The sequence below is a fragment of the Cololabis saira genome, chromosome 9 (assembly GCF_033807715.1).
Source record: "Cololabis saira isolate AMF1-May2022 chromosome 9, fColSai1.1, whole genome shotgun sequence".
Classification (NCBI taxonomy): domain Eukaryota; kingdom Metazoa; phylum Chordata; class Actinopteri; order Beloniformes; family Belonidae; genus Cololabis; species Cololabis saira.
The window spans coordinates 32,190,178-32,211,703 of NC_084595.1; the positions used below are offsets into that span (position 1 = coordinate 32,190,178).

Below are 21,526 nucleotides of genomic sequence, written 5' to 3' on the forward strand. Positions count from 1 at the left end.
TGTGATTGACGTGCACACCAGCCAATCACAAGTGAAATATTTTTGATTGACATTGCCTTCAACCAATGGGCTGGTGACCACGTGACTCTTACAAGTTTGGTAGAGGAGGAAGGGCACAAGCGAGGAGTTGAGCTAGAGGTTTGTGTTTAGACGCTGTTCCCCGTGTATTTGTGCGCTACAATTAAGCTTGTGTGGTGAAAACGCCCGGGTAGAGTTAATTTAAAAAAAACAAGCGCGCCCTATACGTGTCCTGTGAGGGAAGTGGAGTGTATTCCGTGCGTGGTGAGCGTGTTAACTGCATATTGCTCAACATGGCGAGAGCAGCGCTGCTAGCTGCTGCTGCTCTTTGTATGAGCTCGTCCCCTCAGGCCGGCCGCGCCGGGCTACAAACCCAGCACAATATGTGCAATGAGTGTGGGACTGTTGTGAACAATGTCGTATTGATTTATTGATTGAAACATTTCTATGTAAAAAAAAAAAAACCCAAACCCTCGAAGCTGACGCGGTTTCCTCGAGGCTAGTTAAGGCTAATTTATGGTTCCGCGTTACACCGACGCAGAGCCTACGCCGTAGGCTCTGCGTCGATTTGCCGCGGAAGCATAATTCAGGCTGTAGCCCCGCGGACTGATCTGAAGTTAATTTAGGACTCATCTTAAAGCTTCGTTTTGGTCGCTTTCAGCGTTTAAACGCTCGATTTCTGGTGTATTTTTTTGCAACTTGGCGATTATTTGACTGGTTTTAATTAATTGGAAAGAAATGAAGGTTGATACTAATTAATCTCCTGATCTACGGAGTTTAACGAGTCTGTTGATCGTCTCCTCGGAAATATTATTATACTGTTGGGAGTTAAATTCCCCAATGTAATTGAGAGTTTTTAAACCAATTGAGCCCCTAAACTCTGAATATAAGCAATACATATATAATTTAAACCAAATGAAATGTTTGAAAGCAACATTTGTGCATTAAGAGCACTTGTCCCTCCCTGACAGGTTGTTTGGTCCTCCCTCACTGATCCGCCTACAACACGCCCTGTGCTCGTCATAAATATCGGTGAGTCCCCGGGTGTCGAGCACTCTCATTGTTTTCACTGCTGGTTTTTGAATGGAGGAAAGTTATTTGTGTTTTATTTTGTTTTTCTATACTATCAATAACATGTCAGCAGAAAACAATAGCTCACAGGATTCGGTTTTCTGTTTCTCTCTCTTTTATTTTCCTGCCTGTATCCAAGATCAAGGCGCCAACCTCTTTTCTTCCTCTGCGAGAAGACCATGGAGACAGAAATTGATCAGCAAGAAGAAGATACTTCATTCAGCAACACAGAAACTAATGGTAGAAACATCTACTTATTCATGTTGTCTGTTGTAGGAATTAATCTCTCTATTGTTTTTAAAACAGTGCTGCATTCTGTATGAAAATAACTGTAAAACCTGTTGCACTAATTTAAACTTTTTCAAATCGTAATTTTATTTCTAAAAGCATGTGTAGCAACAAGAATTGTTTTCATCCAAATATAATAATAATAAGAGCACTAAAATAGATCTGTTTTTCGAACTAGGGAAATATTTGTACATTTTACCTCCTTTGGGCAGAATTTGAGAACAAGCTGTTTACTGTCCTCTGTGATATACATATTTTGTAATCCTGTCTTATTGAAGGCTCTCTGTGTAGAGTTGTTAAGGTCTTTTTTTTTTATCTCCTTCTGGCAGGTAAGCGTCCTGCTGAGGATGCAGATGAGCAGAAATCATTCAAGCGCTCCAGGAACTCAGATGAGATGGTCGAACTTCGCGTTCTCCTGCAGAGCAAAGTAAATCAGCTCTCTTTTAATGTCACATTTTATTTTCAATCTTGGTGTGACTATTTGTTGTTTTTGTGTCTGACTCTCCTTAGCACTTCCCAATTGGAGGACTTATTTTTTGTGTGTGCGTTGCGTGTGTGTGGGTTCACTTCTTATGTGTGTTTTGTTTTTTAACATTCCAGAATGCAGGAGCTGTAATTGGGAAGGGTGGCAAAAACATCAAAGCTCTTCGTTCAGATGTAAGTAAAACAATCTTGTACACCTTCAGATTTAAATGTGTTCACAATGTTTCTTTATTTTTCTCTTCACTGGTCTCTCAGACACAGCCTCTTATATAGGACACAGGGGTTTTTATATTTATGGTATGATTAGCTGATTCCAGGAATTTTCTGACAAATCCTTTGGGGCTGTATATTATTGTTTATTTATTAATTTATTTTTTTATTTATTACATGAACATTATAAGACTTAACTGACCCAACATACAACAAGACCAATTTGTGTCCATTTGTTTTTCTTCATAATGATAGTTTATTGTTACAGAGCTGTTGCATCGACACTGTTGGTCTTATCAATTAGAAATTATAGTCCAAGTACAAAATGTGTGAGATCACATGCAGCACAAGCTAACATAATTTTTTTCAGTATTACAGCAAACTGCCCGATATTTAATTCATTCAGTGTCACTGACTCTTTGTCTAGTCCTCCACAGTTTGCTCTTCCCCTCTTTCTCATTGTCTCTGATTTATTTCCCCAACATTGAACTCTTGATGTTCTTAATATGCCATTTCCCATTTTCCAGTGTCACCGTTTCTCCTCTTCTCTCTTTGACAAACCAATCTCTGAGAGAATCAAATTAAAGTCACATTTCAGTTTAGAGCCTGTATATTAAAAATGTATTCCTCTTCCCTCTCCCTTGTTTATTATTTTACTCTTTACTTTTTTGCCCACTTCCTCCTCTGTTGCCCATGTTCTGGATGGCCCCTGCTGCGCCCGCCCACCTGACACCCTGGTTGGCCCTGCCCATAATCGTGCCCTGTCCCTAAATGGGCGCCTTACTTGATTGACATCTGTGCTCGAATGGCCCTGGCCCCTGCCCATGCTACGCCCAGTACAATGCCAGTGTGTCAGTCCCAGACAGCAGTGGGCCTGAGCGGTATGTCCCTAAGCTCCTCCCTCTCACTGCCTGACTACAGGTCAAACAAACAAGAAGAAATGAATATTAAATAATAATCCTGCCTCTGTCAAGTCACTGTATTTAAGCCTACCTGTTCACAAAATGTTTTATATTAGGTCAAAATGCCTGAATGCGCTGTTGTCCAGATCTGTTTGTTGATCCTGTAAAAGCCATGTGAATATCCGTTATATGCCATTTTTGAAGTCACGTCTGCACTGAAACTTAGGCTGGTGTTGTCAAGGTTTTTCTGCCACTGTCTTTTTAAATCTTTGCTATAATCTCTGCAATATGTGTCCCCTCCCAACCCCACCCCAATTGATGACCATCTGTCCTATATATCTTCTGCATTTCCGCCCCCCCACCCAACCTTTGAGTGAATATACTGTCCGTGTTTTGTTTTGTTTCATAAACTCACTTGCTTCTTGCCTCTTCATTCCATTCCTTCTTTGTGGTGGCATACTTGTAGGCTCAGATTGTCCATCTATTCTGATGGGTACATAACATAAAAGGTTAGCTAAGATAAGTGCGTGTTCGTGTGTTGCCCTTCTTCTTTTCTGCTTCACCTGGACTTTATGGACTGTTGAAGTTTTTAAAAGTAGAGGATATCTCTTGCTGTCCCACTCATCGCTGCATTGTTTTTTTTATTTATTGATTTCCCCTGTGCCCTTTAAAAGCATCCACTTCAGTGGTGGCAGACTTAATTAACCATGGCATAACCTGCTCAGTGACTACTCCTCAGATGACTGTGATGTTGCTTCCATGCACAAACGGATTAAGCTTTCCTTATCAGTAAATTCATTGTTTTGTAATAAGGTGGATGCAGACAACATTTAAATTAATACATGATGGTCAAATTAAATATCAGAATCACTTTCCAGCATTACATTTTAAGATGGAACAATTTGGAAGTGATTTTTAAATGAAATTGTATTTGGTCATTCTTCATCCTTACTCATGTTGTTTGCCACCTTATTTGGGGTTATCGTAGTTGGTCTTTATTGTGTGCATCCACGCAACTTTACTTTAGCGTTTTAGAATCCTCTGGCACTGTTGGTGTTCATTTCTGCCAGATTCTCCTGAAACTTCACCCTCCCTGTCCCGCTCCCTTGGTGGTCATCTAATGCAGCCTCCTTTTTAATTTGTCTCTTCTCTGGACAAAGTGTTTTTCTTTTCTTTGTACTGTTTCATTGCCAGCTTTTTGGCAGTTTCCACATAAAACTACACTGACTTATCATGTAAAGTTAAGAAAATGCAGGACTTCAGCATTACATTTAGCATCTTAGACAGATTTCTAAAAAAGTTGACTGTTTAATAAAAAAAAAAAGGACATGAATTCTGTAATCTGAAATTGTCTTCCCTCCCCTCTGGGCTGCCTTACTGGCACCCCAACCCCATTGTGTCGTTGGGCTCCGTTTCCTCTTTGCTGGATAAAATATGAAGAATTCTGAGCATCAGCGCGGATATTGAGACTGTTGGAGAAATCCTGCTGAAGATTATCCCAACATTAGAAGAGGTGAGGGCTTAATTTCTTCTTTGCATTTGTAACTACTGTGTTATCCATCAAGTAAATTGAATGTACTTCCTCAAAAAAAAATTGTGCCTCTTGTTTTGTTGGTAATGAATTTGGTTATAATTATTTTGCATACGTTGAACATGAGTTTTTATGTTGGCAGTGTTTTAGCTTTTGTATTACCTTTTCTGTCCACAATGAATTAGTGGGGAAAATGTAAAGCTATAAAGACTGATCAGTTCCTAGATTTTAACAAAATCAGAGATTTACTGTAGTCCGTGGTTGGTAGTAGTTTGTTCCTACTAGCATCCTTTCCTTTCTGCAGATGATTGAACTGGTGCTGAAAAAGTAAACAATATAGTTTGTATCATACATAATAGTTTGTATACGTTTTCCCCAGTACCAGCAATATAATGGCATGGATTTTGACTGTGAGCTGCGTTTGCTGATCCACCAGAGCCTGGCAGGCTCGATCATCGGGGTGAAAGGAGCAAAGATCAAAGAGCTCCGTGAGGTGCGTTCATTTTGGGGAATGTGTTTTTTTTTTTTTTTCTGTTTTTTTTGCATAGTTGTAAACAGAACACTTTTCACATTCTTTTCTTTTATACCAACTTAAAATTCTTTCATTTATCTTTTTATTAATTACTTTGGTTTAATATTTTCGCGAGAATTGTAGACAGTTATTCACAAAGAACTTGGGTTATACTTTATGGGTGAAATAATTGAACAAGTAAGCACCTGTGTAGTGTTTTTTTTTTTTTTTCTGCCTCCTTATACCTTTTTTTATATCTGTGCCTCCAGAACACAAAGACCAGTATCAAGCTGTTTCAGGAGTGTTGTCCCCAGTCGACAGACCGTGTGGTGCTGGTTGGTGGTAAAACGGAGAGGGTGGTGGAGTGTATCAAAACTATGCTGGAGCTCATCGCTGAAGTAAGAACATTTTACAGTGCTCATGATACCATTTTGATCTTTGCCAAGTTTTATACATTAAGGCTGTATTTCATGTATTGAATCCATTAAGTTATTCTTGTTTTTCTGGGTTAAAGCAACATGTTTTGGTAATTAAAATGCATCCGCTTGAGCAGAGTTTGAATTTGTGGCAGATAGCATCTGAATATGTATTTTTAATATTAGGAACGTTGTTTTTGAGGAAATTAATTTGTATTCTTCCAAACAAAGCATTTCATGTTCTCTTCAGCAAGTCAAAGTATTTTTTCTCTGTACTTTTCAGGCTCCAATAAAAGGCCGTACACAGCCCTATGACCCCAATTTCTATGATGAAACGTATGAATATGGTGGTTTTACCATAATGTTTGAAGATAGGGGGGGTGGACGGAGACTCATGGGAGGCTTCCCTGTGCGAGGAAGCAGATCCGGTGGTGGAGACCGTGGGTATGACCGAATGTCTTCCAGCAGAGGAGTGCGGGGACCAATGCCTCCTCGCCGCGACTATGATGAAATGAGTCCCCGGAGGGGGCCTCCTCCACCTCACCACCCTAGTAGGGTTGGGAGGGGCAGTGGCCGCCCACGCAGCTTGCCCTTGGGACACCCACATAGAGGAAGGTGAGAATTAACATTTACAAGTTATAATCTTGGCCCTCTGCAGATAATGTCTTATCCAAGAACTGACTCCTTAAGTGAGGTTATGAGTGTGACTATAGTGTATACACATAATACCATTACAAATCTTATAAACTAGTTTAATAGAATTTTCCTTTTGGGGTTAAATTTGTTTAATGTAATAAAAATGAAGGGACCGTGACTGAATACCGTAGTTGTATGAACCTACTGAACTACAGTCTGAAGGTCAGTCTTTTTTTCTTTTTACTTTTTGACATTACATTTTTGGTATATTTTAAATGTAATTCTCCCCCCAAAAAATGTGCATATACAAAACAAAGGCTTAATGGGTTCACCAGATTTGCTTGGTATTTTTATGGCGCTGGGTAAACTGAGTGGAGTAGTCTGCACAGTCGGGCACTTGACACTCTTACAGAATAAGTAGTGCTTTAAGGACTATCACTTTAACTCTATAAACTAATTGATGTATATCTGGTTATATTTGTGTGCCTTTTTCTCCATCTCGCCCACAGAGATGATCGTTACTATGACTCGTACCGTGGCTCAGATGAAAGGTCAAAGTAAGTTTCTGATCCCAAATCTCCAACTAAATCTACTTTGGAATAATTTATTAAAGATGACAAGTGCTCAGTATAATTTAGTTACGAATTTGACAAATTATTTTGTCACAGTATATTAAAATATGTGTTGAGGTATCCCCATTACATCTGTTTTTTATTTGTTGCAATACTATCTTTTTACTGCATTTTTTTATGTCTCTTAATATTGCATCTTAGTTTCTTAAGTGTTTGTATAGATCTCAACCTCTTGCCCTTATGTCGTACCCCTTACTACCAATACTTGCATCCTTTGTTGTATCCTCCTACCTACAGTCCCTTACCCTGTCACATTCACCTGTTCTCTCCATTTATTTGAAGTGTTTTAATAGACAGGTTGTCATGCAACTTTACCACCCTCTTTTCATAATAAATCAAATATGCTATTACATCCATATTTGGGATTGATTCCTTATGATGAGTAATGAGTTTGTTTTTTTTCCTCGAGATTCTTCAATATGGAATGCTTTAGCAAGATAGCTTTTATTTATTTTTAAATAAATAATTATAGTTTTAAATGAACGTGTAACCTTCTGGAAGATCTTTACATTTGTTGTCTGACGTTCATTTTGTCCTTTTACAAACAAGATACTAGTATGGTAATTTTTTTTCTTTTTAGGTTATTGACAAATTATCTTTTTTTTTAATTATGGCAACAGGAATTTTCTTTAGCAGTTGGACTTGTGGTGTTATACAAGAGACATTATAGAGACATCATTACAAAACACATACAACCTTCACTTGTGCTAAATATGACATTAACATCTATGTGAGCAGGTATGTTCTTGACTTACCAACATATTACCAAGTAGATGGAAAGGCATCTCTTCAGTGAATTCTACTATTTGAGCTCAGTTGTTGGGGTCGAGAGCAGCAGCCCTTGGCTCTGATCAGCTTCACCACCACCTGTCACTCCTCTCGCCATTACACTGTCAGAGCTGTTCCTGTTACTGTGTGGGAAGATGGTTGAGAGGAAATGTTTTATACTGTGATCTTGTTTGATGTGTATGACCAAGATTGATTTTTTTTTTTTTTTATGTTGTCGAGCATGTTTCTAAGCTTTTTGTATTTCTTTCCACTTCAACCTACATTTCTCTCTCTTTGACTCTGCCCATGTGTATTTGCCATCACCAGTGACAGAAGAGGCAGACCTGATCGCTATAGTGACAATATGGTTAGTGACCCTTTACTAAATAAATGCAGCTTATGTACTAGCATCCACTTGTGTATACGTGTCCTCAGACACTCAGACAGGTATATTAGTTGATCCTAGCTCTTGACAATATGCTCTGATTGTGTATTGTCCTTTCATAGCAACAGGGAGTTACTAAAAGTACAACTGTACCAGGTCACTTGGGTGCATGCAAAGGCATATGCTCCTCTGTGCCCTAGTCATGGATTCAAGCCTTTTTACATGGCATCCTGTTGTCCTATATGTCATCCTACCAAATTACCATAATCACCCATGTCAGAGACCCCCTATAATAATAAGCTACAATTGCCCTCTTTATGTGTACTTTTCATGGAGAGAGAGAGAGAATATATATATGTTGGGAGGGTGGAGGTGACCATGGTTGGTTGCTAAGCACTAATAATGCTTTGTTGACGGACTGGAAGGTCTCTTTCTGCATCTCTCTCTCTTTGAGAGACCTGGCAGGATACTGCCTGCCGTTGCCCAGCAACAGCTTTTTGAATCGCTTGTTGCCCTGGTGACAGCGGCAGCTGAAAACGGGGGCTGATGGAGATGCAAGGAGAGACGGAAGAGGGGGATGGCGGGAGGGGAGGAGGAGGAGTCAGTCTTATGGATGAGAACTGGGCTGCTTTTAGTTGAGGCTACTCCATGGACGAGGATGCTGCATTATCAATACATTTATTTTAACAATCCTGTATCCATTTACATGGGATCTTTAGGAGAATGAAAGGATTGTGTTGTGCTGTCGTTAATACTTCTGTTCTTTTTTTGTTTTTTACAGAGTGGTGGATATGGTAAGTGCTTAGACTCTTTACCTCTGACATTAGAAATATGTGATTACAAGGCTGCTGGCATGCTTAAAAATCCAGACCTCTGGGTTTTTCCCAACACGGCACTGGGTGAACTGAAATTGTAGCTAACATTTTTCAGTTATTTTTAAAAACAGTATTTTCCCCTTTTGTAAACTGTCAGGGTCATGTTCTGCTCAAGTTATTGCCATTTACAACAAATGCTGAAGATGTGCTCAGTAAATTCCTGTTTTTTTTCTGTTTCAATTCACATGTCTGAGTTTACTATTGAGGTTTTTAATCTGAGTAATCAATATTTGCAAAAGTCACAGATACAACTTGTCTTAGTGGTTGTCATTGAATTAATTTTTTATGTTTTCTCTCCTGCCCAGACAACAGTTCCTCATGGGATAGCTACCCGTCAGGTGAGTCTCCAGACGTGACCTCTAATCAGTAGTAGTTAGGAGAAATCTTAAGCACACAGAATATTGTTGGCAACCAAATCTTCATCTTCGGTGCTTTTTTTTTTTTTTTTTCTTCTCCTCACTACTTCAGTTCTTCTCCTCGGCTTGTCTGGCTTGGTTTCATTTCTTATTTTCCTGTCTCCATCAGGTGGACGTGGCTCTTATAATGACATGGGTGGCCCTGTTATCACCACTCAAGTGACGATCCCTAAAGATGTGAGTGAAGGACAGTGACACAAACCGACAGCTTGCAGACTAATTGAAGATCAATATTCTTGACCCAACCTCGTTAAATAAATATTTCACCTCAAACATTCCTTTACCATATAAAGTAACTGCACTGTTTTGTGACATTAAAATGGCATTAAGGTGTATGTGTGTAGCACATACTAGAATACACACACTTTCTTCCATGTAACACAAGTAACTACCTTAATATTCGGACTCATGTCAAATTAGTTTTTTTTTTTTACACATTTGCCTTATCCTTTCACAATTAACAAGGTCATGGGGTCATTCAGACTAGATGACAAAAACAAAAAGGATTTGCTAATCTTTTAATTACAAATTTTTAAAGTTTATTATCTTTAACTTTGTTTGTCAGTCATGGCTTACTCTTGGTTTATCTCCTCTTTATATCTTCCATATTTTTAAAACTACACATTTAATTTCCAGTGCAGATGATATTTCTCACTGTTTTCTTTTCTCCAAACCCCTCTTATTCCTCTCTGGGATTCCTCACTGGTAGCTCGCTGGCTCTATTATTGGTAAGGGAGGCCAGAGGATCAAACAGATCCGTCATGAGTCTGGGGCCTCCATCAAGATCGATGAGCCTTTGGAAGGTTCTGAGGACCGAATCATAACCATTACTGGTACCCAGGATCAGATCCAGAATGCCCAGTATCTTCTACAGAACAGGCAAGTTTTGGCATCGTCTGTTTATATTATGTTGATCTAAGATGTACAAATTCTTGATTTCATTATCCTAGTTGTACTTGTATCACACACTCTTTGAGTTCTGGGCTCTATAGGTCAACTATAGCAAGAACTTAAAATATTTAAGTGATTGTCTTTATTGAACCATATTTTATATTTGGATAAATGTATGTTTGTTTGTTTTTTGTTTTTTTATTGCATCCTAATACTCAGTATCCCTCTTTCTTTTGGGTTCTGTAGTCTGTTGCCTGCTGTCTCTTCACTAACTCCCTTCCTTTCTTCCCCATGCAATTTGCAACAAGTTCAAACCTTCCTCTTACATGAAATGGCTATGAAGGCGTAAGCAAACTTGATTGATGTATATTACATATTGAAGAATCTTTTTTAAAGGGTCAATGTGAGTGGCGTGTTGCTTTAACTTGCATTTGTCCAGTTAATAGAATTTGTAGACGGAAAATAAAACATGTTTGCAATCAAAGCTGTTTCACTGTGAATCAGGGAGTGGATTGATTCTTCCCCTGGCTGCTGCTGTGTGGAAGACTAGTGATTTTGTTGTTTTTAGTTAGATTAACTGACAACAAATCACAGTCTGCCAAATAGCACAAGCTCCTCCTCTTCTGTTTCCTTTGGCAACAAGTAGGCACGTATGATACACACAACTTCCTTGTTGATGCCATCTGAGCTTTGCCCAAATGCTAATACAGATGTAGACCTGTTGCTCAGTCTCATGAGTTGTGTACTGTTGCCATGGCAACTAACCCTGCCTCCCTTTTCCTCCCTCTCCTCATCCTTCAGTGTGCTGCACCTGCTTGGACAAGGACTAACCAAACCTCTCTTTTCCTCTTCCTTGCTTTACATCTTTTCAGACTGTTTCCATTCTTAAAACAAAAAAAAAAACCTTTCTTTTCACCTCATCCTTTTCCTCTAAAGTTTTCATCAACCCACAGTTACATGGCTGTGTATTTGCACTGTCATGCACTTGTAGATTGGATGTTTCATTTGTTCATGTTATTCACTTCCATCTCTTTTTTTATTTCATTTCAGTGTGAAGCAGTACTCTGGTCATTTGCTGTAAACCCAGGAGGCACAGATCAAACCAGACTGGGATTGACTATTCTGAATTGTGGGTGGTTTTTTGTTTTTGTTTTGTTTGTTTTTTTTCTTAGGTTTATTTTTGTATTTTTTAATGAAATAAATGTCCAACATTCCTGTCCATCAAGAATATGTAGGTGGTATACATTTTAAGAGTGTTGTCCATTAGCTCATCAGACTTTTTCTTTTTATTTCTAACACTTGTACATTGAAATGATTTTCGACTTCCCACAGACAAAAATTACCATGCTCTGTATTTTTCGTGATTTTTTTTTTTTTTTTCTTTTCTTTCCCCTTCTTAATGTAAATCTGTCGTGTGTGTGTGTGTGTGTGTGGTTTGTTTGCGTACATGTCACTGTTAGTTGGCATGCTGTCTTCACACACAGTTGTACCTTCCTACCACTCTGTAACATGCAGAATGCAAGATGTCTTTTCTGTTTTGTGTCGGGGGGGTTTCACCTTTTTGTTTTAAAGCCCCTTACGGCTCTGGGTTACTTCCCTTGCAGAATGGCTTTGCTATGTTTATGTTGGCAGTCGAGTATATACCAGATGCAGAACATTTAATTTGTTTGAATATGGTAGTTGTATGGGGAAATACGCCAGAATCATTTGAGTTTTTTTTCACAAATCTAAACATTTTTCATAACATTTTATTGGACATTTAAAAAAAAAAGCGATACTAAACATTTTATTTTGTTCTTTACCATATTCTATTAATGTTGGAGATTTCACATTGTCATATTGTAAGACAAATAAAGATGATGCCACTTTTTACTTAATGGTGCTGCTATGTTGAATGTTCAATGTCTATTCTGGTTTAAGCATTATTTATTCATTACAGATTGACAACTTTTGTAATTTAGGCTAAACTACATTTAGACTCAAATATAATACTCTTGAAGTTATACCAAAAGTTTAGTGACAAGTTAAACAAAACTACACCAACACATCAGAATTATCAACATTTTGAAAAGCTGGAGTCGTTATGGAGAAGATCCACTGATAGATGTATTGACCATTCTTCCAGTCAGAATTGAGTGACAAATCTTCACATTGCCAAGAGCAAATGGTTGATAGACAATGCTCTTTCCCCTGTGGTTAAATATGTCCTAAAATACTGTTTTGAAGTTGTTGGTTTTTTTTTTATCACCATAAACAGAAACTTGGATATTTTTGACTTGCACGATAGGTGTCACCCATTTGTTTTATTTAATTTATTTTTTCCGATTACACCACCTAACAAGCTACAATTTGTTTGGAACTCACTGATGTGGATCTTTGAGGATTGTTTTGGGCAGAAGTAATGGTTGACTGGGTCCGCACCAATCCGACACAGGCGGTGCATTGAACGTCGTGTGCATATATGAACCTTGATACAAAATTAGCTTGTTTTAATAGCTAAACGTGATGGACTGCTGGCAAGTCCAGAGTCTGTCCCTCTAGGACCAGGAATCATTAGCACTGAAAATGAATGGATGAAGGGATTTTAGGTTCAAATTGAGGAAAAGAGTAGTTGCTCATCCGGTCATAGATGAATAAAGAACAGTAAAAAAAACCAATGCAAATTGGAAATTTGTTGGAACTCCAGCCTCTGGCTTTGATCCCACTTTATATATATATATCTTTATTTAAACTCGAAAATCATTGAGGGCGAGCCCTCATTTACAATGACGTCGAGCAATACAAAAGTAAAAAAGACAAAAATAGAACAACAAAAGAGCAGTCAATTAAACAAATATGAAGTTACAATTAATACATAATGTAACAATAAAATCAATTAAAACAGATACAAGCAGTGCTTAAAAGATTTAAGATCAGAGATTTAAAATGACCAAAAGACACTAGTGAATTAATTTTTAGAGTGTTTTGTAATGAGTTCCAGGTGGAAAGTGCAGAAAAGCTCAAAGCAGATCTATATTATAACAACGATAAAGCCTGAATTATGGTTCCGCGTTAAATCGACGCAGAGCCTACGGCGTAGGGTACGCGTCGCCGCCGTATGCTCTGCGTCGTTTAAACGCGGACCATAAATCAGCCTTAAGAACCGATGCAGAGGCGCTGCCTCCTCTGGTGTCGCACTGTGATGAGATGAGCAGGCGGGGCCGCTGATTGGTCCAGGCCAGAGCAGTGGATAATTAAACATTTATCCACTGCTTTGGTCCAGGGCCAGGCTGAAGAGCAGGGAGCGGAAACAGCACGAGTTTGCTGGTGTTCCTTTGCAACTCAAGTAAGTTGATATTAAACAAAAATAATATATAATTGGTAAGTGCGGAAGCCAAGAAGTGCATAGCTGCAAGTAATGATCCCAATACAAAAAAAGTAACTGGGTATACAAGCGCACATGTTTAGTTGCTGCACTTTGCCCGTTCAGTTTTCTCCCTTTCGCTCAAACGTACTGACGTTAACAACCACGTGACTTAACCATTATTAGGGGTTATGCTGCGTTTCATTTACCTCGGAAGTCGGAACTCGGTTCTGGGAATGATGTCACAGACGAGTTATCAGCGTTCCAGTTACAAAGTCGGAAAACAAGTTTGTAGTTCGCATATACCACATGAAAAATGTGAAGTACACTATAGCAGCATATATATGCTGAACAATACTTGTATATGACTGATCTAGTGTGACCAAAACTAGAAAGAAGTGCTACGAAATACAGAGCTCTCTTCTACTGTTTACAACCGGGGCAGCCATCTTGGAATGTGAACTCGGGGGTGGTGAAGACTCTCCCACTTTCCCAGTGGGAAATCCCACTTCGAGGGGCGTTCCAGTTGAAAAATCCGACTGGGAACTGGGAAATTCCCACTTCCGAGGACAAATGGAACGCGGCATTATTCGTTTCACCAAAACACAAACATAGCTCTACATTTTAGTGTATATATACAGTTATCTTCTACAGGTCTGATCAATGTAGTTGATCCCACATGCTTCGGTGGAGTGGACCTTTAGGTTTGTGCGCTGTCCAGTTCTTAGGAACAAAATCAGAATAACTCATAAATGTGCTTACCGGTAGGTTAACCTACTGAGGTTTATTATCAATTTAAGTAATCTCGGTGGAAGTTAAGGTTAGGTCTCAAAAACTCATTTAACCTGTTTTTTTGTTTTAAAGAAACCCTGTTGCCCACCCACTTTAAATTCAAATGTGAGGTAGGCCTATTAGTGAAAGACAAAAAAAATAAATGGACTTTCCAGGTCTAACAACTGCATAAATACTCCCAAAGATATTACAGTACGTCGTATCATTTGTCCTGAACAGACTCAAAGGATGAGGAAAATATGATCACGTCCTATCGGAAACAAGTACTTAAATTTATTTCTGCTCTCCAGGTTATTGAATTATGGTATGTGCTTAGTTTTTTTACAAACTGCTTATGAACTTTGGGTTAGTTTTTGCTAAACAAATAAATCAAATGCTGCAATTTGTATTGCAGTGTAATTTTTTTTACAAGGACCATGTCATTTTGTTCAATTACTTTTTCACATATAAAACTTCTGGTTGATTAAATTTGTAGTTGTAGTGTAATTGGAGTGTAATTCTGGTCATTATACATCTTTTTTTTTTTTTTTAGTCTCATTGTGGTCAATTCAATATAATTTGGAACGTTTATCAATCAAGATCATTTTTCCTAAACATTTTGGTAATGATTGAGTCAAATTGCCTGTCTTTTACATCTCTGAAGCCATATTACCATTTTGTTCTAATTTCACATATCATATCATACATAGTATACAGATTTGTAATCTTTGTAAACTCACCAGGCAGAATCCAAGAAGCTTCTTCTTAAGTGCATACACCAGTCTTCAGTATGCTTACTTAGGGAACAATGCATTTTTTCTAGGACCCATATTTATTATCTGGCTTAATTCCCTAGGGCCACGTTTTTCAGTTTTATGTTGTTTTTTTTTTGCTGGAGAATGTTTTGATATTTGTCAATTTTTGTTTTGCCTCGTGTGTTTTTTCAGTTGTGTTTCTGCTTCACCCATCATGGAGACACCTCTGCTTCCCAGAGAATCTGGGCGGTTTATAGCAGAGCAAAGTGGAGATGTTTTTGTGGAGGACACAGGAGTGCAGAAGGTGGCAGAGATGCTCTACAGTCTCCGACACACCGAAGCTCTGACGGCCGATTACTGGAAGGTGTCAAATCCATTGGCCCCAGCACCCACGTCTGACCAGGGGAGTTTCTAAGCACCAAGGGTCACTTTGTGGGATGAATTATTTTTCACAGCATTCAGAAGTAGTGAACTACATATGAGTTTCTTTTCTATGGGAAATAAGGAAATTGAAGTAATACATCCAAATCCAATCCAAATTGAGTATTTAGTTGAATTGTGATCCTGGTTAAGAATATGGGCAAGGTTACAAAAAGGCATTATACATGTTTTAAAATTGATGTTATTTCATCCAGGTTGGATATTTACTTTTCAGATATTGTACATAGATAACCCGTGGCTTATGGATCTTAGAAACAAATTACTGCCTGCCGATTGACTTGTAAAGCATAAACATTTCAAAGCAAAATTAATTTATAAAGCAGTAATGCCAATAATTAAACCTGTGAGAATATTTGTAATTTCTTCTTTCTGGTTTGTTATACACTGGAAATCTTTACAAACTCGGATATTCAAAGATGTTATCTTTTGCTTCAGTATACAGTGATGAGCTTTTTTTTCTCTCTTTTCTGACATTCAAATGATCTATAAGGGAAAAAAACATAATTTACCACATTAGATATTAACAGTGAAAATCACAAGTTGTAGTTTTAGTTAAACCTAGTCAAATCTCTGGTGCGTTCTAAGCATGTGAACTGCAATACCCTGATACCCTATGGCTTGAAAGGTGTTTGAAATGTTTCAGTAAAGCATTCAGGCATCACGTTTTATTGATTGATTAAAGGGAGCTTCTTTTGAGATTCTTCCTTTAGATTAGAGAAACCTTTTAAATCCTTTTTTTGGCCATTGTTATATTATTCTTATTGTTATTACTTGTTTATTTTTCCACTGCCAAGATTAATGTTCCTCCTGTGTGAATGATCATTCTTAATTATTTGCATATTCCACTGCAGGCAGTGAACTGGGTGTTTGTGGTGGACACAATGAACTTCTCTTTTTGGCCAGAGAAAGAGACTCAACAATGTGAAGTGACTTATAAAGGCAGAACACACATGGGTTACATGACCCTGTGTGCTTCCATCACCAGGGCGATGGAGGAAGGTGAGAGCGCTTCAGCATATAACTAAAATATATCATATTTTGTTCACTGTAATTTAATAATGACTAGGGGGGCATTCTGAATTGGTTGGAGATGATATGAACTGTTTACAAAGTTATGCTGATGCACCGGAAGCACATTTCACCTGATTCCCTGGTACACTCTTGCATTAAGGATTATATGCTGTACGTGGTGGGACATTTTGCAAAGTTTATCAGAGTTGCACAGATCCAGTCCAGGTGATTGGAAAATACCAGAACGCCATATCTTTGCTATTTTTCATGAACTTAGTACTTCTAGGGGGGCTTAGTCTTTAGAGAAAAGAAACATGTATGATTTGGTGTTTCCTTTTCTTTCTCAATTCTGGATAGTTTTACTCTAACCTGTTATTGTGTATTTGCTCTATATTTGAGCTTGGATTGCTGGTTAAACTTGTTAGCCTGTGCCTTAGCATAATTTATAATTTGCATGAATGACTGGATACAAAACAATTGTCTCATATAGAGTATTGCTCAATGTGTGGTTGCTTAGACTTTGGGCCAATCCCAATACACCCCCTACTTTCTACCACTAACCCTCACTCACTACCACTAACCCTAAAAATGAAGCCACAGGGCCTTAGGGCCCTTGTAATCTTCCCTAGGGATTGGGACACCACTCGCCACGTCACTGCGTGGTCACGTTCGGGTACGTAAGCTACTGCGTAGTTACGTTTGCACATACGTCACACCATATCAGGAAGCCGAGAGATAAAAGCTGTTTTAATTTCCGCTGTAGCGCTGTTAATATGCCACTTTATTAAGTTTTAATATTTTTTCAGGCGTAAAAGTAACCGTTAAGATCCCCAACCTGGGCTCAGTTTATCCAAATAACGGCTGTTAAGAAATTTGATCTGATGTTTTCGGGATGAGAACAGCCTGCCGGCTCGGGAGCTGATTTATGGTTCCGCGTTAAATCGACGCAGAGCCTACGACGTAGGGTACGGTGTAGGGTACGGCGTACGGCGTGCGTCGCCGCGTAACCTATGCCGTAGGCTCTGCGTTGGTGTAACGCGGAACCATAAATCAGCCTTTATTCTGGCGAGATCTTTGCAACAACGGGCAAGCGAGTGATTATGTACATCCACTGAGTGAATATTATGAAAGTAAAATGTATATTTCTCGCTAGAAATGTAATCAAAACGCATTTTTATGCAGAAACTAACTCAAAATATTGATTTTATTCACTAAAAAATAAGAAATGTCCGCCATGTTTTTTTTTTTTATTCAGTCTGCAAATGAGGACGTAAAGCATTCTGGGAAATTTTCTCAGGCCCTAGGTCGCGAAGTCAGCATCTGAAAACCCTGGCTCTGAAGGACTAGATTCATACCCCCTAGCCCTCGATATGTGCACTACCCCTACATGCAAAGAGGAATTGGGACACCACTACCCTCACGGGAACGCGCAAAATGTAGGGGTAGGGCTGAAAAGTAGGGCTAGGGGGTGTATTGGGACTGGCCCTTTGTCATTACAAGAGACTCTCAGAAAATCCCTGGTAGCCTTGCTCCAAAGCGTGGATTTCAATGGTTGACAGCATGGGATCAGAATGAGTCTTAACTGTTGAGTCTCTTGTGATGATGGTTACCATGGAGCTATATTCTTGTCATTACAGGACATCATAGCTTCATAACTTAGTGTTGTTGAAACTCCTCCACTTCTACATTAGTACCTTTCTAAAGATAAATCCCTCCAGCTGCTTTCTTCCCCACTCTCCACAGGTATACCCATTACTGATGCAAAGTACTTCTCTCAGATGAGTCTGGAGGAGCTGGGACATGTGCTACGATCAGACAATGAAACACCCATGCCGATGCTTCAGGAGCGTCACCAGGTTCTGACATCACCATGATAATATAATAACCGCCCTCACCCTGAGGAAGAAGTCAATGACTTTTAAACAACGCTTTGATTCGAAGAATAATGTGTTAACACATCATGAAATATATACAGAAGTGCCACACACTTGTGGCAGGATTTGAATTAATTAAATAGCACATCCCTTGATAGATTGACTTTTTTATTGAACTGTAGGTTTTAACATCTTACTAAATGTTTTTCATATTATTTGAAGAAAACATTCCCTTCTTAAGCAGAGATGTTGTACTGTACTTCCCCTTGAACTCATCACAGTTGTTGAATTTAACCCATCATATGCTGAATCTTTCCAACAAGGCGTTGACAGAAGGTGGCCGCGTGCTGCTGGAATATGGTGGAACTTTCCAGAGTTTTATTAGTCAAGCTGGGAACGACGCCCAGAAGATGGTCGAGCTCATTGTGGAGAAGATCCCGTCCTACAGGGACGAAGCCACTTATGAGGTTAGATTTCACAGAGCCCACTTTAAAAATAATGGAAGAAATTGTTTTTGGAATTGTGCAAAGATGGGGTTTTTTTTTGAAGACTTAGACTATAATCAGTGCATTTATTCATGTTTTTAAGAAAAGTCATGTTGTTGATGAGCTGCTACAGTCAAGGCATTGGGTGTGTCATTTACTATGTTTTAGAGACTTAATTAATCATAAATTGTAACTAAATATATAGCCATCAGCAAACATCGTATTGGAACTTTTAAGTATTTTGGGGTAATAGTTTATTGTTTTAATTTAGCAGAAAGAAAGTCATATTTCGATTACAACTGTGTAAACACTTTTAAACATTTCTTAAGGTAAATATATTAAAGCTACTAAAAGCACATAAAAAAGTGCTTGGATCTGAAACTTGTGCGGTTGGAGAACCTTCGATAAAGTGTGATGTGGGTTCCACCTTCTGGCCAAAGAGAGTGTGGAAAATGTCCAATACTTTCTGCATTATCTACAATAATTGAAAGAGGAAAGTGCTTGCTTGGTCATGACATCAGTATCTGCATATTCTGTTTGTCATCATTATCATTTATTTAACTCACGACCATGATCACATTGTATGGAGCACAAGTATACATATAACATATAACGATTGTACATTTATAGCAAGTGGCGGGCTGTACAAGTTCAATTCAAATACTCAATTTGGCAAAATAAATACCATTTGAACAGAGGAAGGACATTCTTCAAAAAGGCGTTGTTTAATATCATCCATCATGTAGTAAATAATAAGGATTTAAGAACATTTGTTTTCTCTCCTGTTTGTTTTAGGGGAAAATAATTTCATTCTTCAAGCGAGCTCAGATCCTGGTGGCAGATTTCTGGGCTGTCATGGAGGCCAGAGGACAGAGAAACATCATTAACATGGACTGGCTCACCATGTTTGCAGACTACAGGGTTCCTCAGGCTCTTGTCTACCTAGGAGTGATGAGATACTCTGACACACTAATGCAAGCATTGAAGAACGGTGAGACAGAAGTGCATGCTTGTGTTTCTACAGTCTTGACATATAAACAGTTTAAATAACATTGGATATAATCTCTCAGGAGAACTGCTGTGTTCAGGAGACCGCAGAGAGGTTGAGATCCGAGGTTGTTCGATTTGGTCAGTGGAGCTGATCAAAGAACATCTTCGGAAGCTGGTGCAGGAGAGAGATGGACAGGCCTGCAGTGTGAACTCCACAATCATCGACTTCTACTTGTGGCCTTATGCAAAGCAGCACCACAAAGAGATGGCCCACATTCCCATACATCACACACGCTGCATTTACTACTGATAAGCTAGTTGACTGGCATGCCTACAGTTGGCTGCACCTTGCACTTTGCAGCCTTGATACTGGATTCTGTACAAACAGGCTTCTCTATGACTATAACGTAGTTGTAAGAAGTATAAAACTGTTGTCACAGTAAAGTTAATTATAATGTTTATTGTACATAATATGGAGCTTTCTAACGAACCATTTTATTGTAAGTAATCATAATGTGGTTTACTATGTATGCTGTATTATGACTCATGCTGTAAAGAATAAAACTAATCAATCAACACAAAGCTATTTTTGTCAGAGGATGCATGTTTTTACTTTTAAGTGATTGCTTAAGTAGTATAATAGCAATAGTATCTTAATATTCAGTACATATTTAAACTGGGGCAGCTACTGAAAGAGCTCCTGCATGTTTTTGCAACATTAATAAAGCATTAACTTGAGTATAACAAATTTAAGTTAAATTATTTTTTACCATCACTCAAATAATGATGCAGCACAGTGTTTTATTGTTTAGTACTGTTGCTTCACAGCAAGAAGGGTCCCTGGTTCGACTCCCAGATTTGGCAGGAGTCTTTCTGTGTTGAATTTGCATGTTTCCCTCATGCTTTTGTGGGTTTTCTTTCGGTACTCGAACATCCTTGCACAGTTCAAAAACATGCTTATAATAAGGTAGATTGATGACTAAATTGCCTTTAAGTGTAAATGGGTACGGTTGTTTGTTTATGTGTGGCCCTGCGATGACTGGCAACCTGTCCAGGGTGAACCTCTACTGTTGAACCAGGATAGGCTCCAGCAGACCCCCGTGACCAGTGCTCGAGTTGTAAAAAAAAATCAGGGGGGATGGTGGATTTTATCATATGGGTACAGATCATTTGTGCTGATTACAAATAATATAATATATTACAAATAATAGAACTGACCAAAACACCTGCAAAAATACTGCAGGAATGACATAGCAGCAGTTAAATGCAGCCTTCTGTAAGCTTTAAATATCCACTGGGCTTACATCAAATACATGAAAACACACAAAAAAAAACAGTTTTCTGAACTTATCAATATGCCTCTGCCCTTCACAGTAAAATGGATCACTGCAAAAACTCAAAATCTTAACAAGAATATTTGTCTTATTTCTAGTTAAAATGTCTCATTTTAGTAAAAAAAATCTCATTACACTTAAAACAAGACTCATCACTGGAAAAAACAATTTTCACCTGTTTCAAGTAGATTTTCACTTGAAATAAGTAGAAGATTTTTTTGCTTGTAATAAGAAGATAAATCAATATCCCACTGGCAGATTTTCCTACTTATTTCAAGTGAAAATTTACTTGAAACAGGTGAAAATTGTCACATTTTTCTGGTGTTATTTTTCTGGTGATGACTCTAAATGTTGAAATAGCAGTAATACCACATTCATTGATGAAATGACATAAGGGATGGAAAGGGGGGATGGCAGTTTTACAGGGGGGGTGATTTTTATCGTTTTTATTCCAGGGGTGATGCCATCCCCCCTCATCCCCCCTCATCC

The 21,526-nt window shown here is 38.5% G+C and overlaps 2 protein-coding genes across 3 annotated transcripts; both read left to right on the top strand.

The window, feature by feature from the left end:
* Positions 1-94: 94 nt before the first annotated feature.
* Positions 95-11,905, top strand: hnrnpk (heterogeneous nuclear ribonucleoprotein K). Of its 2 annotated transcripts, none has more exons than XM_061729279.1 (17): positions 95-138; positions 990-1,050; positions 1,229-1,329; positions 1,707-1,804; positions 1,978-2,034; positions 2,908-2,951; positions 4,413-4,485; positions 4,883-4,996; positions 5,284-5,412; positions 5,714-6,045; positions 6,576-6,623; positions 7,794-7,833; positions 8,633-8,645; positions 9,032-9,064; positions 9,252-9,319; positions 9,852-10,021; positions 11,084-11,905. In XM_061729279.1, exons 3-17 carry the CDS (start codon positions 1,269-1,271, stop codon positions 11,112-11,114), a joined length of 1,311 nt encoding a protein of 436 aa, XP_061585263.1. In that variant the 5' UTR covers positions 95-138; positions 990-1,050; positions 1,229-1,268; the 3' UTR covers positions 11,115-11,905. The 2 variants fall into 2 exon arrangements, with proteins under 2 accessions (XP_061585263.1, XP_061585264.1); XM_061729280.1 differs by lacking the exon at positions 95-138 and adding an exon at positions 146-282.
* A 1,395-nt stretch (positions 11,906-13,300) lies between these two features.
* On the top strand, positions 13,301-20,278 carry qng1 (Q-nucleotide N-glycosylase 1). Its single transcript, XM_061730021.1, has 7 exons — positions 13,301-13,358; positions 15,095-15,309; positions 16,199-16,342; positions 18,098-18,210; positions 18,552-18,695; positions 19,509-19,704; positions 19,784-20,278. Exons 2-7 carry the CDS (start codon positions 15,117-15,119, stop codon positions 20,011-20,013), a joined length of 1,020 nt encoding a protein of 339 aa, XP_061586005.1. The 5' UTR covers positions 13,301-13,358; positions 15,095-15,116; the 3' UTR covers positions 20,014-20,278.
* Positions 20,279-21,526: the final 1,248 nt, after the last annotated feature.